Here is a 22,813-nt window from a genome sequence, read left to right on the forward strand (position 1 = left end):
TTTTTGTGCCCACTCCTGCTCAGCAGCAAGGTTAGGGTGGCTCTTCACTGTTACCTGGGGTGTGGGTAGCAGTGCAGGGGCAAAAGGGAATGAATGCCTTATGACCCCAACTGCTGCTTTAGCTGGGTCACAAATGAGCTGTATATTATTAGGGTGTTTTTAATTCTCTGCATGTTGACTTTGGTGGCACCATGAAGAAGGCTTTGCTTGACTGATTTCCTACAATCTCTGTTGTACTAAAAGGACAAGCAACAGGCAAAAAAAGAAAGAACGATTCCTGTTTTTATATTCAAAAGAAAGCTGTTATCCACCAAATATGATTTAGAAAGGATACTTCCTCCATCTTTCAGAAATGATTTACAGGGAAACATGTAAATATATTTGTTAGAAAAACATTTTGTGGTGTAATTAGGCACAAGGATTTAGCAAGGGTGTTACACCATAACATTTCTTGAGTGCAGAGGTAAAAGAAGAATGGTCCAGAGTCAAAACGTTTCCAGTAACTCATGCACTCTTTGTCTTTTGCTTAGGTTGTAATAATGAGGGATTACCATCATGAAAATGTGGTTGACATGTACAACAGCTATCTTGTGAATGATGAGCTCTGGGTTGTTATGGAGTTTCTGGAAGGTGGTGCTTTGACGGACATAGTGACGCATACAAGGTATGTTTGGTTAGCATCATCTGTATACTGTTTTAGTGTTGAAGGCACCTATTCTTTCAAAGGTGCAGTAAATCCTGTGCTTCTACTAGGGCAAGAAGGAATATCTGGCTTTGTCTTGCTCATGCTTACTGCCACTGCCAGTTTATAGAAAGGGGGGAAATGTTAGCAAAAGTGGGACTGAGTGCAATCCATGCCTGCTTTGTCCCAGCTTAAGCACTCAGTGAGTCAGTGGAAACGGATGAGTGATTTAAACATGGTTTGGTATTTTCAGCATCTTTCTAAAAGCGGACAGGTCTGTAATGTAATAAATTCATACTCCTGACAAAATGCAAAAACTATGAGAACTTTACTATGCATTTAATCTAAAAAAACCTAAAAACCTGTCTCTGTCAAAGGAGTCTAGAAGCCAGTTAAAATAACTGAAAATGCCCAGCTGTGCTCAATATGCAACAGGTCCATTTTTCTACCTTTATACTGATCAACTCTCTTTAAGGGTGAATAGAAAGTCCTTTCTGATCTGCTAAGGTTGGGGTTCTGTGTTTCTCATACAATAACTGTGTAGCTAACACCTAAAAGAACACAGGGAACTCCATAGGAATGAGGGGTGTCTCACCAACCATTCCAAGGGAAATACGGAAATGTTAACTTGGGTCTTAGCAGAAAGGTGATGGAGAGAATGATTTGCAACACTTGCTAATATGAATGTATATATTCTATTAGAGTGAAATCCAGCCCAGTCCCCTTCTCTTTTGTTTTTTCTTCCCCCTCTCTCCCCGCTGTTTTTTCTTGTCCCCATCCAATCCAGAACTTTGAGGCTGAATTGCCACTTCTATGAAGAAAGCCTGACTCCACTGAAGTCCATGATAAAAACTCCCCTGGACTTCAGCTGGGCCAGAATGTCACCTCAGAGCCAGAGCTGTATTAGGGAGGGGAGGTGGTGTCAGTGTACCACATGAATGATGTTGGCTGGAGCCATTATGCCTGCATGACACAGGAGTAAGCAAAACACCTCCAGAGGTGCTGGTCAACAGCATACTATTGGCAGCCACTGTTACCTCGTTGCAAACGTTTACGGTGAGCTCCTCCCAGGGCTGGCCTTCCTCCCCTGGCCTCCCCCCACCCTGCACGGCCATGTTCCCCGCAGACTTGCTCTACGTGTCCATCGACAGAAGATGTCCTTTCCCCCTTCACTTTGCATTGTAGAGTGCAGGCTTTGTTTTATGGCTACCTCCTTCATGAGACCCCTGAGAGGAAAAGAGCTTCCTGAGCCCTCTGACCCACAAAGCATCTGTGTTGGCACCAGCCATATTTTGGCCCTTCAGCCAGAGGTGATAACTCTGCTCATTCAACTATTGTGGAGAAAGGGACGTAGGATCGGAGCAGTCTTCCATCCAGCCCAGTATCCTGTCTCTAGTAGTATTCTTTACTAGCTGTATCTGAGCAAGATGCGGTAAACCCTGCTGTAGGCAGCTACAGGTTAAGAGAAAACTAAACCAGTGGCAACGTAGGTTCTTACTGTTAGGAATTCTTTCTCTGGTATAGCTAAAGTGGTACAGTACCCCCTAGTGTATAAATGTGCTGGTGTAGCTATTCCCATTCAGAAAGGGAAATAAGATATACTGGGGTAAGAACCTTGATGCCTCTATAACTGCACCAACATCAGGGGTTGGACTGGTATGCTTATTTCAGTTACAAAAATAGCACACCCCCAATCAACATAATTAAACAGGTACCAAAGGTTACATGGAGCTCCTGACTTTATGCCTGTCTTCCAACTTGCCTTCTGAATGGACAGATTTGATTTTGTGTAACATATTCCCTCTGTTTGCCACCCACCTTTTTTCCAGCACGCAGGAAGAAGGTAGGCAGGAGAAAAGTGTTTTACATTTAACCAGCAAAATGCCTTTCTCCTTGAATCGAAACCACACAACTAGCACATCTATGTGGAGGAAATTTAGCTATGCACAAAGAAGAGGACTCCCAGTTTAGCAACGAATAGCAATTCAGTCACAAAAGTTATCTAACCATTTAATGACATGTTCAGGTCACGGCTAAATAGGTATTGTAAAATAGATACTTATTTTTTAAGTGTTGCCTCAACTGATATGCAAAAAAATCACAGCCACTGTAAGTCATTTGTTAACTACGCTGCCCGCCCCAAAACTTCAAAACCACTCTGCCAAATACCTTTGACAGGAATTTAATGGCAAACAGATGTTTACAGAAAATGGCTACTTAAGAGCCATCATCGTTTTTTGCAACCACAAGAGTCATTCCTTAATCTTTTTTACTTTTTCTGACCTTCCCTCAACAATTTTGCTGAAAGGTTGTAACATTTCCATAGCAGCATGAAAGCAGAAGTCTCCTTGGTGTAATAGAGGGAGCTTTGGCCAACAAGACAGGAATCATGCTCTTTACTGGCTCTTCTAAAGCGTAAGGCGCATGGTGAGTCACAGCTGAACTATGGATTGTTTCTACATCTCTCATTGAACGCCTGCCACGGGATGTTCTGTGGACGAAGGCTGACGTGAAAGAGCACCTGATAGAATGGCTTACAGTTCATTAACTCCCTTCAATGTCATCATTATAACGATGGTATAGCAATGTGACAGGCTTCTTTTCCAATGCATATGTTTTTGTAAATGATGACTGGATAAGTATGTCTTATCATATGATTTATGAGGCCCTTCTTGAAATATCATTTTAAATGTTTATTTGTAATGTACATCAGAGCAATGGAAATAACCCTACATAATTGCACACAGGATGGGAATCCACAGATTTGCTCTGAAATCCAAGAATCATTTCCCTTGCTCATTCTCTTTCATGATTCCATCTCAGTAGTGATTTGTCCTTCTTGGCAACTATTGGACTTACTGCATATGAAAGAACTTCAGTTTCTTCAGAACAGGAAATTGACTAACTAAATACATTACATTGCGCTATACATTACATGTATTTAATGCCGCACACCTACTTCGTTTTCAAAATTTTTCCTCATGCTTAAATTTCCAAAAAGTATACCTGCTCCATTTTTTAAAGAAACAAAAGTGCAGTGCTGCTCTGGTAAGTGACTATCAAAGTGGCATCAAAGCGTTCCCTGTTTGTCATCTGTCAGTGATTTGCAGATAAAATTTACTTTATTTACAAGTAAGACGGCTCCCAGCCCTGCTAACATGTGATCTGAGAGTCAAACTATTTCCTTCTCACACATTATCACCAGTAACAAGTGACCTGCTGGTAAAATTAGGCCCTCAGTTACACCTGTGCAGCCCCATTGTCTTCATACCCACTAGCATGACCTCTGTAGCCTCACCGGCATAAATGAATTTGCACAGATGTAACTGATTGGAACTTAGTAAAAGTTGAGAGTGCCCAGAAAAGAAGACAAGCCAGCTGACTTTCTTCTCTGTGTTGACTCTGCAAGACTAAGAGTTGCAAAAAAAGATAAAATTTTACTTCTGTTATTGAAGTCCAGCGAGATGACTTGGACACTGCGCAGGGAGCAGTCTGTTCAGCAAGGAGGTGTCATTTTTGCACCGTCACTTTTCAGAACAGAAGCACACTTTAAAGGGAGAATGAAGGCTCTGCTTCTCGAGATTATTTCCACATCTCAGTGTTTTATTTGTTGCAAGGCAGGGGTTCCTGGTCATTAGGGACGGGCGGTGCTTAGCCCCACCGATATCATCCCACTCTCAGTCAGACTGTATACACTGTCTGTCATGTAGTTACCGTTCTTCAGAGTGAAATACCACCTGCTGTCACGAGTGGTACTGGAGCGTCTTTAGGCAGCTGTGGCTGCAGTACCACCTACTGCCATTGGGGTCACCTGGGAGGGCTGAAACTCCTCCAGCTTTCAGAGGTCCTAGCAGCTCCAGGACATCTGGGGCAGAGTTAAGGTTGTTGTGCGTGATCTGTAGTGTTGAGTAGTTGAGTTGGTAAGGTGCAGGCCTGTGATTTGAGGAGCAGTGGGTATGTACTGTTAGGTAGTTTAACTTTTCATCTCTGTGCTGTTGTGATTTTTGTGTCATGTAGAGCAACCTGAACTGTTTCACAACAAAGTTATTAGTCTGTGAACATGAAAACAAAGTTTCTGATCCAGTGACAGTTAACTACATAGAGTCCTGTGCAGCGGAGGACCAACACGGAGTGACCAGTGGCTCTTGAGGGAGAGGATATGAGATTGTTCTTCAGGCCTCCTAACCCCTCCTTCTCTCCAAGAGCGACATCATCATTTAGGAGCTGACCCAGAGGAAAAAACTTCCAACCCATGCCACCATGTCACATTGGCTGGAGCTCCCTGGAAAGAGTTCAATGTGATTTTTCTATTGTAATTCTGGTGAGCCTAGTTTCTATATATGGCTGTCTAGTGGACAGAGTCTGTGACTTTGGTTTTGGCAAGGACAGAGAGCAATGAACAGTCCTGAGAGGGAAGGACATCTTCGAATGAGAAGCAGATGGGGCGGCAAATTTGGGCTTGATCAGTTCCTTTGAGAGACTTGGCTGCTGTCTATCACTACTGCATATTGACTTGAATGGGGCTGTGCCAGCTTACATCAGCAAAGGTGCTGGCCCATGTCCTTATCTGTTTCTTCCGTAGTTTATTCTTCCTCTCTTTTTACATGTGTCCTCACGCCTTGCCTTCTTGCCTTTAGAATGAATGAAGAGCAGATAGCTACAGTTTGTCTGTCTGTACTGAGAGCGCTGTCCTACCTGCACAATCAAGGGGTTATTCACCGCGATATAAAAAGTGACTCTATACTTCTCACGAGTGATGGAAGGGTGAGCGTTTAACATTTTCACTCCTACTGTATCTTTAACTGTGACAATCTGAATGGTCAATGTAACTATCCTGTAACCAAATTAATGAAAACCCTATGGAGGGTTGCAGACATCAGCTGTTGAAAGCATGATATACTAATCTTGGCTCCACCTGCTATAGAAGGTCCATGCCTCACAGCTGTTCCCACAAACGAATGCAGGGATTGCCAGAGCATATCAGAACAATAGTCCTTCTAGTCCAGGATCCTGTCCCCAACAGTAGCCAATACCAGACTGAGACAATGTAAGTCACTGCAGCCTATAAAGGGTTAATAGATTCCTTCCCATCATGTGGCTTCTCAGGGGTGGAATACATAAGGCAGAGGAAGCTGGGCGAAAGGCCTCACTTGAGAAGAGGGTGTCCTCTTTCTCCTGGCTGGCTGAGGCAGGGAAAGCTGTGGAGGAGTGTTACCAGCATTTTTAGTTGACTTATTTTGTTTGTGACCATTATTTATGAACAATAAACAAAGCCCAGAGGAAATGGCCATAAAAAGGACTTGGACATAGAATCTGACTCCCTTCCCTGGTGGGTGAAACAACCCACTAGCTTACAAGGGTGTTTTAGAGGAACATATAAAATCTCTGTTGTGTAGCACAGAGCCATGACAGAGTACTATTGTGCACTAGTAGCCTGCTGATGCACACGCTGGAGTAGCATGTGGCTGTTAGCGTATGGATCATTCATTTTATATTTCACTTTTATTTTTATACAACCTTCTTAAAAAACAGTTGCGTGCAGCATTATAGAGGTACCCTTCACTACCAAAAGTAGTTCCTAGTGAAAGGTGTAGATGAAATTATATGTTTATTTGCAATATATGATTAAGTCACTTGATGTCTGTGTGGAATATAGAGAGTAAACATGGAAGACAAAGCTGGAACTCAAACTCTGTGGAAGCCAGATTGAATGTGTCAGTAGCTAGTACTCTAGTTCTTTTCTTTAATAAACACCTCCCAGATAAGGTGGCCTGGGACTTGATACACAATTGTGACAGAAAAGGATAGCCAAATACAACTGTGTACAGCATTGTTTCAGAAACCTGGTTAGGGGAGCTGAACACAGTTCATTCTGAGCTGCACTTGCAGTTAACCCACTGGTTCAGCTGTACCTGTGACTGACACCCACTGTCAACAACAGCTAACTTGGCTAGTCTAGACAAGGCCTGTGACAGGGATCACTGGGCCCAGAGAAGGACTTAATGCTGTTCTGTGAAGCAGTAACGAAACCGTTTTTCAGCTGTACTAGGGTCAATTTGGAGGTGGCGATGTGCCACACAGAATGGCTGCTGCCTGCCCCTTCCCTTACCTAACTGGCTACCCCCTTCCTACTCTTTTCCATGCAGCCGGACTGACATGCCATTTGGTGGAAGGGGTAGCTGTGGGAGTGGGGACATTCCTCGCAACCCCTTTTCCCCCTCACATGGCTCCTCCACATCACTGTTACACAGTATCTGTGGCTTTCATTTATTAACCATGCCTCCGGGAGGGAACTATTCAGTCCACATATAAAATATTAAGGCTTCTTTAGGATAAAATGTAAGGTATTGGTATTATACTGGGCTACTGACACAGAGGTTATCCTGTGCTACATATTCCAGGCAGAGCAATATATCTGACTTATTCTTTGTATTACAGGAGTGCTTAAGGGCCTCATGCAGCAAAATGCATCCACATTGTGCTAGGTGCTGTACATGCACATAGTAAGAGTCCCTGCCCCACAGACCATACAGTCTAAATAGACAAGACAGACAAAGGGTGGGGCAAAGGGAGAATTGTTATCTACATTTTTCAGATGTCCAAAGTCGTACAGGAAGCCTGTGGCAGAACAGGGACTTGAACCTGAGTCTTTGGAGTCCAAAGGTGAACTCCTGGCCCCATTGAAAGCAATAGCAGAACTCCCATTGACTTCAGTGGAGCCAGGGTTTCACCCTTAAGGCTTGTCTACGCTACCTGCTGGATCGGCGGGCAGCGATCAATCCAGCAGGGGTCAATTTATCGCGTCTAGTCTAGATGCGATAAATCGACCTCTGAGTGCTCTCCCATCAACTCTGGTACTCCACCAGAATGAGAAGCACAAGTGGAGTCAATGGGAGAGCGTCAGCTGTCAACTTAGCGCAGTGAAGACACCACGGTAAGTAGATCTAAGTATGTGAACTTCAGCTACGCTATTCACGTAGCTGAAGTTGTGTATCTTAGATCCACCCCGCGTATTAGTGTCAACAAGCCCTCAGTCTGGCACTTCAATCACAAGAGCATTCCTCCTGATTTGGTTCCTTTTATCGTCTTCACCCACCAAGAGGGTATATTCTTCCTTTTGTAGGTACAGGTCACTCCCATTAGAATTAAATGGGAAGAAAATTCCATACATGTGAACGTTGCTCAGTCTCGTCTCTAGTAGTGTTGCTGAAATACCATCTGATCTGCTTCCAGGATCTGCACACAATGCCTCATTATGCTCATTACTCTAGTACTTATTATCTGCAATGCAGATTTCTTCATGGCTATGTTGTGCAATTATCTTTTTTTAGAAAATCGTCTTTTTTTTTATGTACTCGGATGAGCAATAGATATGCAAAAACTGTTACACTCCCACAAAAGAGCTTCCAAACTATGCACTATTTCATCTCTTCTCCTTGCTGTAAACTGAAAAATATGTTTGGCTTGGACAACTTAGATATTATTTGCTTTGTTTTGTAAATACCTACAATTATTTCTACAGTCTGGTTTTATAAAAAACAACTGCCCTCACGAAAAAATAGCATCTCCATTGAAGCCAAAATAAAACAAATCAGCACTGATAATAAGATGCTGGTCTGCACAATGCATCAATTTATTGAGCTTCCTCTTTAACTCTTCATAGAGCTGTTCAGGTTCATTCCTTAACCACAAACTGCAAACCGACATGGTAGGCGAGTGGCAGACACCCCCAATTTGGTCGACTTAATGTACCCTCTCTGCACACATCGTACGTCATTTGAAAGTGGATTGTGTCTACTTTAAGAGGAGCTATGATGTGGAGCTGTCAAATGGTGCCATTATCATAGACACGGGGATAAACAGTGATACCATCAACACATTAAACTGACCATTTTGAAATATTTGCATTCAGTTTTATGACTCTTAAGTATTATCTCAAGACATAAAAATGGATTCTGTTGTGAGCTCAAAGCATCACAACAACAGTCTAAAACAAAACCTAATATTAAATTCATACAGGTATCACTGAAACGGATTAGCACTGGTGACATTTCTAGTCCACATCATTATCATCATCCTGTTCATCATTATGATCTGTCGAGAGTCCATGGGTTACCATAGTCTTCATTGCCTTGGCATGTACACAGTTGTATGCAGGGAAGTTGTTCTGACTACAGACGCATCTGATTGTGCAGCGATCCCTATTGATACAGGTACAAATAAGGTTTTGTGGAAACACAGTTGCCATAGGGCCCTTGAAGAATACAGGAAGTAGTTCATCATCCACATTTTTCCATCCATGTTGGTGATCCAATATCTGGTTTCCCTATGTGCGAAGATATCCTGATTTTTGTTTGCCAGGATGCTCTTTTGACCTGCTCTTCAGCGCTGTCCTGACACAGTGAGAGTTTGCCTGGTGGCTTGTCCTTCCTGATGGCTAGATTGAGGCAAAAGCAATTCAGGTCTCTGTGATCTCCTTTTCTTTCTCACTGTGGTCATACAGCATTGCTACCAACTTCCTTGCTGGAGAAATTGCGGCTTGTCTGTCACTCTGCCCCAGTTTAGCAAGATCTCTGAAGCGGTAAGCTCCCTTTATTTTGACAACATTAAACCCAGAGTTTTTCCCAGAGCCAAATAAGGTTGACACAGAGTCACATCCTGTTAATGTGCATACAGCGGGAAGTATGTTGCAGACGTCAGGAGTGAGTGCATCACAAATTGCATGCACAGACATGAAGCATCGCTTGTCAACTGTGCTAGTAATGGTGTCTGTGTCAGTCCGCATGTTATCTAGATGTTCCATATTTGGAAAGTTGTGAACAGCCAGGATCAAAACATCTGTATCAGGTGACCTAACTACTATCGTTCTTTGACACCAAGAGATCCAGAAGCACATAGAGCACATATAAGTAACTTTTCTTTCCCATGCTTCAGTGATATTTGTTATGATGCTGGACTGTCTGCAGACTGTTCTTGAAATACCACTCTAGCCACTGAATGAAATAATTCCTTTCCATCAGTGGCCTCTTGCACTGATGTCTGTACTATTATCCTCTTCATGGAAGAGATTTCCACCAGCATGAAGTTGTATGCAGCCATTTGGAATGTACACACCTCCCTGGAGTCTTTCGACTTCCATTTTTGCAACACTAGTGATGAACTACCTCCGCTCATCATAGCTGATGCAGAGTCTATGAAGGTGTAGAGTATGTCAATTAAACGGGGAGACCCAAACTCATAGTGTCGCTGTGCAGAAAGGCTTATGTGCAGTGGTGTAATAATTTTGGAATTGTTACATACTCTGCACTCTGCAATTGAGAGGCACCTTCCTTGAATGTCTTCTGAAGGATGATACTCATTGCTGACTGAATTATGTGCCTCCTTATCTATCAGCCAAAGGACAAACTACTGCACCAGTAAAGGCACCAAAGTAGCTGATATCTGTAAACTGCAGTCACGTGGCTTTAGATAACATTCAGAGATTTTCATTGTGGCTATTTCAGATCAAAGGATTGAAGTAGCATTAAGCTGTTCATCAGGCTCTCTCTCCAGATGAATATACTCAAAATGTTTGGATATCTTAAATTCCTGCTTCAGATTACTAGCAGCTTGGATAGCATCCGCTAATGTTATTGTGCTGTGTAGAACATGGTAGACTAAACTTGTCCATGCTGTGCATGGAATAAAATTGCAGAACCAAAGTGCTTTTTCTAACCTTGCCTGTAATTCACTGCTGGAATAGCTTACAGTTTGTACATCTGAGGGAAGTAGGGCTTTATATCTTTGTAGCAGCATGGATAGGAGAAGGTTCTTCTTTTTGTACATAAAATCATTGAAGAGATAGAAGATCAGCTGATAAAATGCAGTGTCATAAGGTGACTATTGTTGCACTGTAACTAGATGGATTTGCTTTAAGTTTTGTTTTAGTCAGGTAGGAAGAAAGGCATGTTTGAGTGGTAAACGGCATCCTTAGCAATCAAATCTTAGCAATCTGCACAACGTGTCATCATCTCCTCTTTGAAGTGCTACCTCCCTTAAATTGGTTGCTGTCGCAAGTGTTTCTATTTTATGAAGTTTCTTGTCTTTCTCGTGTGTGTGTTCTCAATCGAACAATGCAACAGAATCAATCACTGAAGGACGTGCTTGCTATGGTGGCTATAGAAGCAGGTGAACATGATGCTCTCTGATCAGATTAAGAGTCTGTCTTTTTTCCTGGGTTCAGTACAGCTCTGACATGTGCCAAATTTGACTTGCTGATGTATTTGTGAAAGCAACCCATGTGATAGAAAACTCATCCAGTAGCCATTGCTACAGACTTCTGCTGCCCGCATCACAGAATTCTGTCCAGCACCAGTGGCTTTTGGTAGTTTTGCTTTCTTTTGATTTGCTGGGCAAATAACACGTTTCAAAGTTGGTGGACAGTTTTTCTCTTTGATGTAAGATTTAGAGGACTTGTATCCTCCATGTCTTCATATATTGTAACTTCCCTGTAGAGGTAAAATTTGCAACATATGTTGTTAGCATTATCACCGCCACTACCACTATTTTGTACAAGTATACAGACTTGTGCTAATTTAGATGTAAATGAGATCTGTATGTTAGTATCAAAATTGCCATTTTGGTTCAGTGAGAACTTTGACTGAAGCCCAGTAAGAAGTTGTGTATTGTCATCTCCAACACTAATCCTGTGCAAAAGTGTTACCGAATTAAACCTTCAGTGTGAGACTGATCTGGTCATCAAATTTCAATTGAAAAATATAGACAATTATTATAATCACTCGTGAGGTACTTTGACAATTAAGAATACGCAATGTCAAAGCATTTCGTGTTAATATATTGCAAAATGTTGATATTTGCCATTTTTGCCACATACTAAGCAGCTTCATCATTTAAAAAAAAAATACAGGTCCTACAAAACCTCTATGATTCTATGAAAACCAATACAAATCTTTTAATAGCTTGTCATTTGGTAGCTTTGACTCATAAACACAACATTATGGGGTAGAAATTAATTTAAACTGTAAAAACTGAAGTCAGAGTCATGCTACTGTGTTTCTGATACTGCAATAAATGACAGTTTCTCTTTTTGGGTAGTATTGTTTCACCTTGCCTGCGAGCTTATGGTACCACTTGACAGCTCCACATCATATCTCACTGAAACAAAGATAAAATCAGCTTTTCAAATTACATATGGTGTGGGTATGTGTAGGGTGGGTACATTAAACTCCTTTTTGGAGAATTGCCACATGCCTACAATGAACTCTAATAGACTAATGTGCAAAGTTTTCCATCTCTGACATGCAAGGCAAAAGGTGAGTCCAGGAAATGCAATTACCCTGTACTGTGGGGAGCAGTAGACGTTATCTGAATGCAGAATAGCTTCCAATAAAATTGGGTTCTACCATCAATAAATGAAAACAACCCGCATATTTAGCTTTAAGGACTCAATCTTACTAACAGGAGTATTGAGTAAACAGTTTTATTTTCATGGAAGCAGCATCTCTTATAAACAGAGGCAATATAAATCCAAGCATTTAATACTGTACAGCACATGTATGCACAGACACACACAAATGTGCACATTTTATCTCTTCATAAATTTCCAGCCATGCATTTTTGAAAACAGACCATTACTGCTAAATGTTGTATAAACAGAAACTGATTTGCAGATGGGTCAAATATAGGGCAGCAATTTGAGGCCTTCACTAAAAAAAAAGCCCCTGGAGTGCAGAGGGTAATCAGAAGACTTTGTAGCCTTAAGCCCTCTTAGAACATCCCTGCCGACGAGGCTGAGGATGTAGTCAAAGAAAGCAAATTTGGACATAGCCAGAGGGCAGAACATAGCCACAGGAACCCCCAATTCAGCCACGAAACTTCCCATCTGCAGGAGTGGAGGAAAGCAATGAATGAATGCCAGTGTAGCCATATTTGAGCTGTCATCCCAGCTTTCCTCCTGGCTCAGCCAGTGGAGGACAACATGCTGTTAGAGTCAGGTAAGCAGTTAAGGAGCCAGAGTTCCCAGGGAGAGGGAGAATGGGGCGTGTCAAGGACATTTTCTTACATGGTACATTCTCCAGCCAGGCTTTTGGAGAGGATTTCCAACCAAGTACCCCTCAGAGCTCAAGTGGAGAGATTCCTGCAGGTATTTGGTAGCATGATGATGCCACTTACGTTCATGTAGACCTATTTTGGCCTAGATTTCAGTGAGTTTCCTCCTTTCCACACGCATGCTTAGGTGAGTTGACTTCTCCCATAGAGGCTATTTATCTATTTGTGACATTCCCCTGGTGTTATCTGGACTGGTGATCTGCTAAGTCACTCCAATCCTTGACTCCTGGGGTGTTCACGCACAGCCTCTAGCATGTAAGCTGCTCCTTGGGTTGTGCAACCGAATGACACCCTAATATCTCCAGTCCCAGTCACAACCGTAGCAACCTCCGTCTTGCAGTGTCCAGTTATGCCCGCTGGATGCTGCAAGCTTATATGAGTTCATCAGTTTAACAAAGAAATTAATATGTACCAGGCTTGTTATCCCAAGGGGAGTCTCTGACATACTTCAAACCAAACACACTGCTTCAGGTAGAATAAACAAACAGATTTATTAATTACAAAGATAGGTTTTAAGTGATTATAAGTCAAAGCACAAGAAGTCAGATTTGGTCAAATGAAATAAAAGCAAAACGCATTCTAAGCTGATCTTAACACTTTCAATGCCCTTACAAACTTAGATGCTTCTCACCACAAGCTGGCTGGTTGCCATTCAGCCAGGCTCTCCCCTTTGATCAGAGCTTCAGTCACTTGGTGGTGATGTCTGTAGATGGAGGTGGAAGAGAAAGAAAGAGCATGGCAAATGTCTCTCCCTTTTATCATGTTATTTCTTCCGTCTTGGCTTTGCCCCCCCGCTTCAGAGTCAGGTGAGCATCACCTCATCACAGTCCCAAACTGACCAAAGGAAGGGGGCTGACTCACTCGAGAGTCCAACAGATCCTTTGTTGCTGCATAGGCCAGTGTCCTTTGTTCCTGTGAGGCTGGGCTGGGTTTGTTCCATACATGCTCTGATGAGCTGTGAACTGCCCCTCTGCTCTTGGAGAGTTTTACCTGGGCCTGTTTTAAGCCATGAGGACACATTTTCAGCCTCATAACTATATACATGAAATTACAACCTATAACATTACTATAACAACAATGCTCAGTGCATCATGAGCCTTCCGAAGACACCTGACATGACAAACTTTGCATTGGATACCACACAATATTATAAGGATGAACGTGGGGGTGCAGGGTATTCCTCCAGGTACAGAACGTCACACCATTGCAGTGTAAATTACCTTTAAGAGCACTTTACACAGGTATAGAGGAGGGGAAAAAAGGCCCTGTCTTGACAGGCAACAAAGGTATGGTTTTCAATCACATTAGCTCAGTTGAGTTAGTTTGACATGATATAAAAGCTTGTAAAGACTCAGGCTAGCTAATCTGAAGGAATCTTAGCTGGCCATGTTGTTGTCTGGCCTACTTCTTAAGAAGATTTTGCATTTAAGTTAAGCCAATATTCTTGAGTTAATAAAATTGAAAACCAGACACTTCTTTTGTCCAGCAAGACATGGCCAGATAGAGCCTTATGTAAGGGTTGCCTCAAAAGTTACACTTCAGTACCATTAAATGCACAGATGACTGTGCCCATCAATTGCCTTTCAGGATATGTTGCTCGTGATGGAAATGCTGTTGTCATTATTATTGTCCTAGAATACCACCATGGTAGCATGTGGGTTTTCCACAGTGAACTTAATCAAAACAAGCCCACATGGACATGGGTGCAGCAAAACCCACTCCAAGACTGAGTGAATGGCCTAAGTGTAGATGCATTTCAACCTCCGCAGGGATGTTCTCCAGCAGCTTGTGGGGAGACCAACATATTTGTGCATGGAGTCACAGTGAGCACTCAATATTAAATGGAGGCAGCACAAAGAGAGAACCAAATATACATAATGTTACCTAGGCATTAGGATTTTTACTTGAATTTAAAATCAGTTCTGCCTACCAGCCTTATATTGGTTATGTGAGTGGCATTTTAATGTATATTAAAACAAAGACACAACTAGAGTTGTCCAGAAAATGACGATATCATTTTACAACTTCTGAGGTTTCTAAATTTGGTTTTTGTTCCTCATTGGAATGAAACCAAAACCTTTGGAAGGTTTCCTCAAAGTACAACTTGGTCAGAACATCCATTTTCAGATCAGGTTTTCCATCTCTCTCTTGTGCTCTCTCTCCTTTTAGAAAATCCACCTTTTACCTGAGAAACAATCCTGTTGAAACTTTCATGGACAGGTATAAGTTTTTGTGAAACATTTCAGTTCTGACAAGACAGCATTTTTCAATGAAAAATCATTTAGTTGAAAAGTTTCCAATGAGCTGTATAAGCTCATGGAATGTGTAAGGCTATGCGAGGGTACAATTAAACATGAGGGACTGGAGTTTTCAAAGGAACCTACAGGACTTCCAGTGGATTTTGGCACCCAAGGTTAGGTTCAATGGGCACATGGGTAAGATTCAGGGACACTAAGAAAAAGAGGAACCCTGGCACAACACAAAAGAAAATGAGCAGAATGCAGAGAAGGTCTTTAGATAGGCACAGCGGCAGTAATGCTTCAGACCGTGAGGCGAGACACTGACTGTTGAGACAACCATGTTTGTGTTGGACAACCAAATCTGAAACCTACGCTGACTGTGGAAAAGTGATGCGGAAACTAATTTTCCCAGCCTGGCCTCAGATGTAATGTTAAATGTCTTTCAGCATTACCAGGTGGTTGTTTGGGTATCGTGCTAGTCAGTGAGTTGATACTGACTTAATGTAAGAGCCCAAACCAAACCAGTTTATAGCAGTGGTTCTCAAACTTCTTTGATCGCGTACCCCTTCTTTGTGTCTGTAGTCGCTTACGCCCCCCCCCACCCTGCAAGTACATATACCGCCGCCCAGCTCTGAGGGCAGAGTGGAGAGCAGCAGCTGCTGGCCAGGCCCCCAGCTCGGAAGGCAGCACTGCGGCAACAGGGGCACCGAAGTAAGGGTGGCAATGTGAAAAGTGACGTTCCATACCGCTTTTCACAGCAGACTTAGCACCCCGTTGCCACCCTTACTTCTGCGCGGCTGCTGCCATCCTGGGGCTGATAGCGGGAGCTCCGCTGCAGGGAGAGAGCCTGAGCCCGAGTGGCAGGGCTCCGATGGTCAGCCCCGGGGCGGCGGGGCTCGGGCGGTCCCCTTTATCCCTGCCTCCCAGGTGTGCACAGCCCTTATGCACGAGCCCCAGCCATCTGGGGCTGACAGCCGGAGCTCTTTAAAAAAAAAAAAAAAGCACACAGTTTGTGCCTCCCTTGACACATTCCCGTGCCTCCCTTGGGAGGCTCCTCCCCGCCATAGTTTGAGAACCGCTGGTTTATAGTGACTGGAGAGGCATATTGACCTCAGCTTTGGGTTTTGAATGCTCACTGAGATGTTTATTTCTATTCCAATATACCACACTTCTTTAATACAGTATAGCAAGGCCATTTAGTTGTCACAATGGTGGTAAAGGAAAGTTCTGTGTTCTTCACTAGGTACTTAATTGATATAAATACAACAGTGTTTCATAAATTGGTAAATTTTACAGTGTTTTTCGTAACTCAACAAGTAAATATGAGGGAACGTGACACCGCAGGAGCTACTCTACGGATCTTTGATATTCACATCCTGTCTGTGTTTCAAGTCGTGATGGCAACTGTCATATATATTTGGATGATTTGACCAATAACAAGGAAATACTTTTACACTGCACTTTATGTGCCCCTTAGAGTAATATTTGATCAACCTTTTAAAGCATTTATCACCGCTACATCTAGAAAATTATGGGAAGTGTCAGGCCACCTTAATAATAGTGGTGCTCTCAGCTCTGCCTATAATTCTACACTCTTTGTCAATTTCGAAGGCACAAAATCAGTTTCATTTTAAGTAGTTTAGAGGTATTCACACAAGGCTTACAGTAATTCCCTAACAGTGCCCGTTCGCCATTCATGATGTTTCATTTAATTATTTATTGTTAGATAAAATTATCGGATTTTGGATTCTGTGCCCAAGTTTCCAAGGAAGTTCCGAAAAGGAAATCTCTTGTTGGAACACCATACTGGATGGCACCAGAGGTGATATCCAGACTGCCTTATGGAACTGAGGTAAGCATAACAAGTGCCTTGTTCCCGGCTGCAATGTCCGGTTGATGCAACCGCTTCCTCACAGAACAAGTACAATTTTAAGTGACTTCATTGCTCACTGTGTCGATATGTATAGTTTTGATTATGTTTAATACAGTAAAAAAGTATGCACTACATTGTAATCACTGCAGGTGCAATAAAGTAGCAGTAGACGGTACCTCACAGCAATGACATTATGCAGGGCCTTGACATAAAACATGATTCCCTGGGGGTGCGATCAAACAGTAATAAATAGAATTTATGTTTAGAATATTACACAATGCACCCTCTATGTGTATTTTTAGCTTAGATGTTATAATTAAAGGGAATTGCCATAATTTTCTCCTTAATGAATGGATTTTAATACTCTTTACACTTACGCCAGGGAGCTGATTTTCAAACATAGGCATGTGCAATTACGTGTAGAGCCCTGCCCGGATGCGGATAGCTGCTGATATAAATCAGTATCCACGGGACCACAGCTGCGAAAGGAGCAGAACGTGGGGCTGACGCAGATGTACCACCCCCAGCCCTGCCCCCGTCCCTTCCACGCAGCTGTCTGCCTTTCCTATCTGGGGGTGTGTGCCCCACTTGAGCACACTAGCATGACCAGGGACAGCTGCCGGTGAGTCTGGTGCCTGCCCCAGTGGGTGGGGGTGGGGATGGTCGAGCAGCGCCAGAGGAGCTGCCGGCACAGGGTGCTGGCTCCGGGGACCGGCGGCCCCACATTCTGCTCCTTTCGCAGCTGCGATTCCCACAAGAGCCCGGCGGTTCCGCAGATACCGATTTATAGCCGTGGATATCCACATCTGCGGGTATAAATTTGTATCCGCGCAGGGCTCTAAGTGCATGTACAGAAATGCAAGCCTAACTGTGCGTGCCGTATGCATTTAGAGTTACCACCGTTGCACCTGTGACTCAAGCATTTGCATGTATAAATGGCCAGTTACACGTGTAACTTGCCATTCAGGTTGTTGTTTCGGTTTTGTCATTATTTGTAGTGTGATAGCAATATGAGCCCCAGACCTGGACCAGGACCCCACTGTGCTGGGCATGTTACAAACACACAACAAAAAGATGGTCCTGGACTCTAAAGGACTAACAATGGGTGCAGTTAGCTGGATTGTGATCAGGGTGGGATTTTTAAAAATGCCCAGCATTGGCCTGACTCTGCTCAGCGGTAACGAGCTAAGCCAGGGTTGAGAGGTTTTGAAAATCCCACTCACATTTCACACGCGTTGCAACTAATTGCATCCACTCACGCCCTGCTTTCCATTCAAAACATAAACTAGACAGTGTTTTACTCCTCTCTCCAACTTTCTTGCCATTTCTTAACAAATGGGTATTTCCTCCCATAAACATCTGATGTCAGGTGCTGATCTTTCCATGCCCTTGTGCAGAATCTGGATGATTCTTCTTATGAGGGCCCATTATACCAAGCCGTAGACAATCTAGGTGAGGTCAGAAGCACTTCATGGCTGGCCGTGATCCTTAACTGCCCAGATGTCTGAGAAGAAGTCAGAGAATTGCAAAATGAAGTGTGCAAAAACCTCAATCTGAAGGTTCGGCAGGTTCATGCCTGAAGAAAATGTTGATTTATGTCAGAGGTTTACTTGGATAGCGATACACTCCTGCAGAGGAATAAGAAGAAGGTTTAGGATTAGGTCCCAAATGAAAATGAATAACGAGTACATAGCACACAGAATAAAAGATCATTGTTAATGCCCTTCTGCACTAGGCTCGAATGACGGAAGGGCATTTTCCCCCATGACCTTTGCTTTGGTCTGGTCCGCAGACTCCAGCTTTGAAAATGTGTCCTTCAGTTGTATGTGTTATATTCCCTGAGGAAAAAAGCAGATCCTGATGTCTGGTCCTTCAGGGCAGAAAATTTCAACAGATCCTAAGTATGTGCAGTTAAATCAGTTACGGACGGACTCAAGTTATGATTTAGCTGTGGACTTATTTTAACATACTTGGCAGTTCTTCATGAGCCATTCTTCATGCACCATATGGCTGTTGTCTGACAAACAGGCATGTCTGTGATGGCTAGACCATGCAGTCAGACTTTCAGAGTTACAGCTGATCAGTATTTCTGAAGAACTGATTGAAAAAAAACCTCCCATCTGGTTGCGAGGGCTTGGGGGAGGGAGGGTAGAATCTAGTGCAAAGCTCTCAAAACATTATACTTCCACACGATCATTTGTGAGCCGATGTATGAAAGAAAATAATCGATATGTTATTTTCCCACTTGGATGCTTATGTAGAAATATTTAACGATTTTAGAAGATTTCTGATTAACCCTAAATTTTGTCTGTTACGGTGAATGAGGGAGGATAGCTCTGTCAAATTAAGGACCACAGCAACCTGGGTTACGTTTACTCACAAAGAGCTGCAGTTCATCTCAAAGCACGGTCAACTCACTCATTAAGATAAGCAGCAGTGACAATTCCTGTGCCTCGGGGAACTATTTTGAGAACTGCCAAACTGTCAGGAGAATAGACTGTTCACAGCTTTTATTGGGGGACCTTCAGATGAGACTAGAAAGGAGTTGGCTGTACGGACTCACAGATATTATAACCCATTTGTTACCGAGTACTGAGTCACAGTATTTCAGAACTGGAAATCACTATGGATTTATACAAAATTATGCCTCTCTCTTAGTAATGACAGTGACTCACAGCTTCCCATCCAAAGAAGTGACTTTTAACTCTCCTTTTTTACTCCACATGGTAGTAGGATTTAGCATATTTTTATTTGATTTTATATTATCTATGATAACAGCTAAGACGAAGTAATAACTGATGCACACAAGCAGGGAAATGAGTCATGCTTTAAAGCTGTAAGGAAGAGGCTATATCTACGCATAATGCAGAGTGGGACAAATTCTGTTTCATGTTAGAGCGGTGAAAAACCAGAAAAACTCCACTGTCATACTGTTACTCTGGATTTACCGCATGTGAGTGAGAGCCAACTCTGGCCCAATGTGCGTGGCTCTCAGTACACAAATGGTATTGGGCCCGATGGTCATTGACACTAAGGGTATGTCCAGACTCGGCGCTGGGGGTATGATCCCACAGCTCGCATAGACATACCCACGCTAGCTCTCACTCAGCCAGCACGCTAAAAATGGCCGTGTAGCCACTGGCAGTGGTGAGCAGCAGCACAGATTAGCCACCCCATGTACATACCCACAAGCTTCAGGTGGGTTTATACTCAGCATGGGTAGCGCAGGGCACCACTCACCGCTGCCCAGGTGACACTACCGTTTTTAGCACGCTAGCTCAATGCGAGCATGTCTGTACAAGCTTTGGAATCAAACCCATAGGTCCATGTTTAGACATACCCTTAGGCCACTTTACACCATTCAGGCAGTGTAAAGGAGCTTTAAAATGGGCATAAGGTATTTACTCCACTTTAAACCCTCTTTACACTGCCAGTAGCATTAATGTAAATGAGAATCAGGCCCATTATTATTCAATAGAGGGATTAAAATAACTGGGTTTGTGGCAGTTAAATTATACTCTGCTCTTCAAGTAGTCTCATAAACATACAGAATTCTGGATGCTCTATGGGACAGATCTGCAGATGGTATAAATCCGTGTTTTTCCATTGCAGTCAATGGCCCTTATTTGGATCTGACCCATACCGGTGTAAATCTTTATTGGTCTCAATAAACTTTGCTGATTACACCAACTGAGGCTCTGGCCCATAATTTACTGCACACACCTCTCAGTGTATACTTTTTTCTCAGTGGCAAAATTTATTACCAGTTGGTAAAAAGAGAGCAGCCATCCCAACGGCACGTAAGTTTTTAAGCAGAAGTTCCCATTGAAACAGAGCATAAAAAGCAATGGTATTCTAGGGCTGTAGGACTGAACATCTCAAACTGCTCATCCTAGAATATGTGTTTGTATACAAGTTGCACAGTTCAACAACTGTTGGCCCATTGCAGGTGGATATCTGGTCACTTGGTATCATGGTAATAGAAATGATAGATGGAGAACCACCTTATTTCAACGAGCCACCGCTCCAAGCAATGCGCAGAATCCGAGATAACTTACCTCCACGAGTGAAGGACATCCATAAGGTGAGAGTGCTCATGTTTCTATGGAGTCATGCACATATTAAGGTGAACCAAATCCATGACCAAATGAGGATGGTGTAAACTAAGGCCTAGATTGTGACTTCAGGCACATCCCTGAGCATTGGGTGGTACATAAACTGGGTATAGTAGTATTCTGTGGGGCTGTACCAAGAGTAGATTACTACCCACTTCATCCTGTGCTGGCTTAGTTACTCGGGCCACTGAATTGGGAGGGGGATGGGCTGGAATCAAAGCTCCATTCGTTCCCCACCTCTGCCCACCCACCAACTCTGGGGATAGAGTAAGTGGGTGAGCAACCCTGTGTATTTCTCCACATCCAAACTCAAAATCCAAGTGGCCTGTGAAGGGGAGTCCTACTCCTTTGCATGGCCTGATAGAGTCAGAATTTAGCCCTCAGTAATAAGAAAAACTGACCAGGCTTACTGCTATGCTAATTCGTTTTATACCAAGTCATGTTAAGTGCCATGTTCTGGTCTCTTTCCCCACTCATGCCACATGACTTCTTCATGTACTCAGATAGGGAAGAAAAGTGCCCTTTCAGCCCTATATATGTACTAATTGTCGCAATTCTGCATGCTCTGAACCTGTATTTTAATTGACTTTCCAGCAGAGCTAGTTTGAAACGCCAGTCAGGCATGGCAAGTTACTTACTTTGTCTGCTTTTCATAACGTCACTGTGACGTTGCAGGTTTCCTCCGTGCTCCGCGGTTTCTTAGATCTGATGTTGGTGAGGGAGCCCTCCCAGAGAGCAACAGCACAAGAACTATTAAGACATCCGTTTCTGAAACTGGCCGGCCCCCCGTCTTGCATCGTGCCACTCATGAGGCAATACAGGCACCGCTGAATTCAGCAAATGTTCGGGCGGAGGCGTGTACAAAAGTTGGAGAAAGACTTGCCAAGGAATCCAGCGCTTGTGTGGAAACCATGGGGACGTGCAACATTACAGAGATTCATCAGTGTCGGAACAGCTGTATGGAAATAATAACAGTGTAGAAAATAAAGAGGTGCTCTCCTGGGGCATGAAGGACTTGCGACTTTCCTTTGCCACTAAATCAAATAGTCATCTGCTGGCTTCTAGCACTGTCGCATGGAGCACGTTTTCCACAGGTAGTCCTCTTTCAGCCATCAAAGCAGACAGACTCAATTACACAGGTGGTTGTGGGGGAGGGGGGCGAAAGATAATAGATTATAGCACAACCAGGATAAACCACCAGAATTTTATTGAAAAAGTAAACGATATGACCCTTCTATTTCAGAAGAACACTTTTCTGGCAAAAAAGCACTTTTTATCTCAGTCCTAGCAGTGTAATGTATTTTGAAATGAATTTGTAATTTTCTGTATAGTACTTTTTTGATAATTTACAGTACTTTGATGTTATGTACCCATCGTGCTAGTTGAAGTAATGAGTAACTTAGCAAGAGTTTGAACAAAACCTTTCCTACTTTTTTATCCCTTTTGAAGACCGAAGGAAAAAAAAAAACAAACCTTTAGGAACTTAGAATGTTGGCAGATTTTCCAGGAATTTCAATAACAGACACAGAGATGGGTGCAGGCAGTACTGATAAAAACTTTGCTTTTCCCATCACACCACTGAAATTATAGTTTTAAAGATTTGAACATTTCTGGAATCACTAGAGCTGATGAGATAATTACAGTCACACATTAGAAATAAGTTGAATGTTATAAATTATGAGGGTTTGTTTCAGATCATTGTTTTCAGAGCCATGCATCTTAGCACACCAAACTCACGTACATTTGTTCAAGAGGTGGTTAGTGAGAAAGGATCATCTACTGGCAATAGGGCAGA

General features: G+C 42.9%; 1 protein-coding gene across 7 annotated transcripts in view; it reads left to right on the forward strand.

Moving 5' to 3' along the window:
- Positions 1 to 22,582, forward strand: part of PAK5 (p21 (RAC1) activated kinase 5) — a 174,789-nt gene extending 152,207 nt beyond the window's left edge. For all 7 annotated transcript variants that reach the window (XM_043544046.1, XM_043544047.1, XM_007064150.3 and 4 more), the window contains 5 exons: positions 531 to 664; positions 5,320 to 5,446; positions 16,757 to 16,882; positions 20,853 to 20,987; positions 21,694 to 22,582. In XM_043544046.1, the coding sequence (XP_043399981.1) occupies positions 531 to 664; positions 5,320 to 5,446; positions 16,757 to 16,882; positions 20,853 to 20,987; positions 21,694 to 21,849 (678 nt within the window). In that variant the 3' untranslated portion in view covers positions 21,850 to 22,582. The remainder of the gene's footprint in view (positions 1 to 530; positions 665 to 5,319; positions 5,447 to 16,756; positions 16,883 to 20,852; positions 20,988 to 21,693) is intronic.
- The last annotated feature ends 231 nt before the right edge of the window (positions 22,583 to 22,813 follow it).

The sequence above is a fragment of the Chelonia mydas genome, chromosome 3, assembly GCF_015237465.2.
Source record: "Chelonia mydas isolate rCheMyd1 chromosome 3, rCheMyd1.pri.v2, whole genome shotgun sequence".
Lineage (NCBI taxonomy): Eukaryota > Metazoa > Chordata > Testudines > Cheloniidae > Chelonia > Chelonia mydas.